General features: G+C 30.1%; 1 protein-coding gene across 1 annotated transcript in view; it reads left to right on the forward strand.

Moving 5' to 3' along the window:
* LOC122272138 (uncharacterized protein CG3556-like) overlaps nt 1-5,215 on the forward strand; it is a 36,188-nt gene extending 30,973 nt beyond the window's left edge. The window contains exon 11 of the mRNA XM_043055314.3: nt 5,098-5,215. Within this exon, the coding sequence (XP_042911248.2) occupies nt 5,098-5,165 (68 nt within the window). The 3' untranslated portion in view covers nt 5,166-5,215. The remainder of the gene's footprint in view (nt 1-5,097) is intronic.
* Nucleotides 5,216-6,000: the final 785 nt, after the last annotated feature.

The following is a 6,000-nucleotide window of genomic DNA, read 5'->3' on the forward strand; positions in this document are numbered from 1 at the left end:
AGCATTCAATAAGGAAACTCTCCACGATTTCTCTAGCTCTGGAACCAACTACGGTTGCTTGATATAAATAATGGAATTTATCTTCTTTTTCCATTTCTAGGTCATCGTGGATACGCTTAAACTGATTCCAGAATGTAAGCCAATCCTTAATGTCACCTCCGAATTGTTTCAATTCAATCTTGGGTAACTTTAATTTTCGTCTGCTTAGCTTTGGCGACGAACTAAAGGAAGCCAAGGATGGTTCAACTTTCTTATTGAAATAGTCTGCAATTTCTACACGAGCGAGATCCATTTTTTCATTATACTCTTCGGTACTTGTATGTTCTATTTCAATTTCTTCTTCAGTATCAAACTTTTCTTCCAGTACTCTTGAGTCAAATTCATTTAATATTCCATATAGTCGTTCTAACGTGGCACTTTTAGTTTTTAATACTTTATCATCTGGTAACTCTTTATTTAATTCTTCAAATAAAGTATTAAACGTTTTGGTAAAGGAAGCTCTAGTAGCTCTGCGTTTTCTTAATATTGCATCCATTCCTTTATCACTACTCCGGGTCACCACAATGTTGAGTACGGCAAGAATTGTAACACATTTCTTCCACTCCTAAATTTTATTAAACAAAAATTCTTAAAAGAAAATACAAAATTTCAACATATTTCTAAAACATAAACTCGAGTTCCATTGTATAAGTCAAAAGTTATTTGGAGACAAATAAAAACGCTTTCACCCAACTCTCCATTATACAAAACCTATCCGATTCTTATTTCAAAACGTAACACCAAGTAATTAATGTTTATATATATGTTTCTAGGCCGAATCTAAATAATTAATAAGTAATTAATTGTTGCCAAGTAATTAATGTTTATATATATGTTTCTAGGCCGAATCTAAATTCGTTAACTTATTGTAAATGCTGCTCCGCGAATGTTGTCCGGAAGAATGCTATTACAGGGTTTGGATTCCATAGCGACTAGGGGCTTTAAAGTCTAAAAATATTAAAAAAATAATTGGCTATCAAAAGCATGAATAAAGGTAAAAAATATCAAAAAATAACGAGCTGGCAAAAGCATAAATAAAATAAACACATAAAAAGATAAATTAAAAAAATAAAAGCAGACGATAAAATTAGAAGACTCAGAGCTATAAGCGATTCGCGATCGCAGCGCTCGAGTACGCCATCTAGCGGGAGACTGAAAATATCGGACATTAGTTCCCACAAAGCCATTGGCAATGGCGGACGCCATTTCATTAGCAGCAAATAAGAAGCAAAATTTCCCTAAGGAAAAGGTAGAACTTCTTGAAAAAACTAACCAGAACATGCCAAACATTGAAGCAGAACACGCCAAGCATTTGAAGAAAAATTTCTCTATAATTTTTACCTCTCTATTACCAACAACATAACTTCCAATTTCATGATCACTTGCTGTTACAGATTGTGTGTATTACGGTAAAATAATTTTTTCTGTCTTTAATTCATTACAAATTAAAGTGAAATCAGCATTGCTTTCGTCATTCCAATGAATAAATAAGAATTCAGAATATGTACAGAACTGCTTAATATATAGTTATAGAATATTGTTCTTCTTTATAGAATAGTATATATTTCTGTATCTATATTATTCGTAAAACAACAATAAAGAATCATCCGAACTACTCGAAATAGATTCATTTGTGCTGATTGTTAATAAATTTGTATCGTTTTCTTGGTAATTATTATTTTTGTTTTGAAGGAATAATTTCAACTAGAATTCAGCTATTCTGTTTTTAAGCTACATATTCAAATTCATATCGAGATCATACATTTATAAAATTTTGATGTGTGGTATGTTATCTAAAAGTAATGAAGGGATAATCTATGCATATACAATTATTTGAAAATAAAATTTTCAAGCGAAGAACATTTCATTTGGAATTCTACGGATTTATTAAACTGGTGAGTGTTATGATTTTTATAATAAAAAATTTGCTTGCAAATATTTTTTTTTTCTTATCTGATGATAGTTCTCTACAGAATGGTTTTTTACGTCTGATTAAGAACTATAAGAATAATAAAAAAGGAAACAATATGAAAGTTTTTATTTCAATGTAAAGAATTCTTAAAATCGTTTTTTGTCCTAAGAATTCTTTATTTTCCGTTTTTTAGTTTATAATTTTTTGATAAAAATTGTTGTCAAAATACTTTTTTTGAGAAATTAAATGGTATAACATTATGTGTTTATGTATACTTCTTGTATATTCTAATGTTTGAAGGAATATGATTCAGAAAAGTATGGAATAAAAATTCGGTACTTACGTATTAACGCCACAGCCGCTACAGATTTGGCGGTTTTTAAGTGCCGTCAATCTAGACTTAAACTTTTTGCTACAAATCATAAAATAAAACACTTTATTTAAAATAAAGTAGTCAGTCGGATTTCGGTGGAAAATGAGCCGATATAGAGTTTAGCATAGATTCAAAACAATCATATCGCCATATGAACTCTGATAAATAAGATTCCAAATGAAATAACATTTCCAAAATGTACGTTTACCAAGAAAAAGTTTCATGTTGTGGAAATTGGTACATTTTCGTTTTTTCGGTAAAATATTTCCCTCCTGAAAAAATAAAATTGCATCTTGTTTTGTTTTTGGCAAATCCCAAAGACGAATTTTCGTAGCACTAAAAATGGCGACAAAAGAGAATTGTTTTTTTGTTTTTGTTTCGTCAGCATTCTTTATTTTACGTTTCTTAGTTTCTAAATAATGTTTTTTATTGAAACTTGAAATTTTTTGATAAAAATTATTGTCAAAAACCTGTTTTTACAAAATTAAATTTCATAAAATTATAATGTTTATGTATACTTTCTGTTCATTTTAATTTTCGAAGTAATATGATTCTTAAAACTATAGAATGTAAAGTTTAAATGGGCCTTTCATGTTATATCATTAAATTTAGTAGAAATATTTCTCGGGCATTAGGTTTTAACTCTTATCAGAATATACATATTTTTTTCTGTTAATGTACAAATATTTTTCCGATGTGTTTTGGATATTCCTTCTCTAATAAAAAGAGATACCATTTTGTTTTTGTTTGCATAAGAAAGAATACCAAATATTTTTCTTTTTTAAATTTAATTAGCCACAATAAAGAAGGAACGTTGCAATGCTACGTGCTACATTAAAGACGTCTCTAGAATAACTGAATCACAGTTCATATGGAAATCGCAGGTATCCGTCTCATACAACAACGCCCCCTATAGTTCGTTGCGATCGCGAATTAGCAGAGAGCTCGCCGCACTTAACTATACTCAATACTCAAATTAGATGACCTTTTCAGAACAACAGAGAATTTTTGTTGTGGAATTTGAGTTTCCATATACACCGTTACGGGTTTATCTAGTTTGTTTTATAAGATTTAATTATCCCGTTACGGGTACTTTATATTTGTTACTTTATTTGTTGTGGAGTGAAATAAATGTTTTTCAAATAAAACCGAAGAACTGTTTCTTAATATAGCTTGATACGTTACAGGGCTAAAGACCCATAGTTGATCATTATTAAATAAATATCGCTGCTAACGAGGAATATTTAAGTATATGTTGTAGAAATTTGCTTCCTTACATTAATATAAGTAATTCAAAATATAGTAAAATAAAAAAAGAAATATATAAATTAAAAAAAAAACAGAATTTAGTTATTGTTTATGCGCAGTGTAAGAGCTAGCATTAGTGGTAACTTCTGCAGCTCGAGCGTTTTCGAATAAGGTAAAAAGAAAAAATACACTGGCTAAATCAGGGGTCCCCAACCTTTTTGTACCTAAGAGCAAATACCAGAATATCGGTTGAATGGCGGGCACCATTTATTTTTTCAGGATAAATTTATAGTTGATAGACATAGGTGATAATACACATGACATAAATTGCACAAAAAATTTAATTGAGAAAAATTAATTTAACATATGAATATAATTAGTATTAATATTCTTGTGTAAATTAAATTATTACTAAATTGCTTTCAAAACATACGAAGTATAAAAATTATATATAAAATACAGTCAATATGGTCTTTGGCATCGCATTTCGCTGGCCAGCGCTTCATAATTGGGAGAACTGCTCGCAAGCAATCGCCAAGGTGTTCATCTGTAAGTCGGGATCTATATTTTGATTTTATGAAATTCATTGTCAAAAACAATGATTCACACAAGTATGTGGAACCAAGAAACGACCTTATTTTATGTGCTGCTCTTTTTAAGAATGGCATTTATTCCTTCAACTATATTCCAGAGTTTCTCATCTGATATAATAGTTTTGAGGATAAAGATCCACAATTTCTATCTCCACTTCTTCTCGCCTTACTTGAAGAAATTCTGAAATGTTTGTTGTTATTACGGTCACGTTTATTTGGTTGGTAAAAGAGTTAACAAAAAAGATTATCTAAGGCTCGATGATATTAAATTGTTGAAAGCGCTTTTCAAATTGATCTTTAAGCAATTTCATTTTTGCTATATGTTTGTCCTTTCCCTGCAGCTCCAAGTTTAAATTATATTTAGTTTTTCCATTATGTCCGTTATGAAAGACAAATCTGCTAGCCAAAGAGGATCTCTTAGTTCTAATAATGTTTGATTTTTGGCTGTAAGATCATTTTTCATTTCTTCAATTAAATGTAGAAATCTATCCAGTACTTTACCTTTTCTGAGCCAGCGTACTTCAGTATGTATTTACATAGCATTTAATGGTAAAATGGAAAAATGAAATACTTTATCTTTGGGCACAAGCAGCGGGCGCACCTAGACCGATCGACAGGCGCCATGGGGCCCGCGGGCGTAGGGTTGGGGACCCCATGGGCTGAATTATTTTACTGATTTATTTAGGAAAATCAATACTTTTATACCTAATTAATAAGTATAAAGTTTACCTGTTGAATCATTAAAATTTGATGCATGAAAAAATCTAAAATAACTAGGAATATCAAAGTAGTTGTTGAGTACATGAAATGATATAAAATAATATCATCTTAAATTTTGTAGAGTGCATTAATTTCCTCCTTTCTATAATTGAATTTTTTTCATGAAATTTACATTTTTAAAAGCATGATTAATGTAATATATGTCTACTTAGGTCTAGATCAAGTAGTCATGCAAGACGAAGAGCATCTTGTCATGTGGTACAAGAAAGCCATCTTATAAACAATGTATCTTTTTGTTTAATAAAACAGTTTTGACTTTTCCTTTTTTTATTGCTATTGATTTTATACTCATTGTCTCTTAATATTTTAATAAATAGGAATAAAACAATCAGATGTTGAAACATCATTTTATTCTATAACCAGCGTTGAACAACAGAGTCAATTTTCGATTTTACAACAGCAGAGTTAAAATCCAAAGAGCCTTATAATTTTAAACTCAAACCAGAATATAAAGCAACTCCTGGACTAAGAATTGAGGCAGGATAACATTCGCGGAGAACTTTTTTGAATTACATGTAGAAGAAAACAACAGAAACCTCCCAGAGTTAGGAGTTTTCAGGAATTAAAAAAAAAAATTTAAACGTGAACTTTTGGCAGAGTTATATGCAAAATAATTCTATCCTTTGGCGTAATATTGCACAGTTAAATAAGTTTCGCTGGAGGAAGAAAAATAATTATTGTCCAGTATCTATTATTTAAAAGAAATGTCAATAAAATTGGCTTATAAAGTTTAGAAATCGTGTCCGGAGACTTTAAAAGTATTCTTGTAATGGCACTGTCGGCCTTAACGCGAAGAGGAAGTAGATTTCTGTCTTTACTTTGCAAGTTTAGAAAGGCTGAAGGCTTAAAATGCAACGTATTATCGAGTTTGCTATTTTTTTTAAAAAATTTTAAAATACACGTAATTCCTTAATGAAAACAGAACATGAAAAATTTAACGAAGTGCTTTAATGACAATAAAACGAAGAACGAACTTGGCACACTGATTAGTACGTGATAGTTCCAGAAATTTTTGTTGTAAGCCTTCTTTTACTTAACCAGTTCATATGTCCATT

Source organism: Parasteatoda tepidariorum, chromosome 9 (genome assembly GCF_982258835.1).
Source record: "Parasteatoda tepidariorum strain Cologne lab strain chromosome 9, Ptep-v5.0, whole genome shotgun sequence".
In the NCBI taxonomy this organism is placed as follows: Eukaryota; Metazoa; Arthropoda; class Arachnida; order Araneae; family Theridiidae; genus Parasteatoda; species Parasteatoda tepidariorum.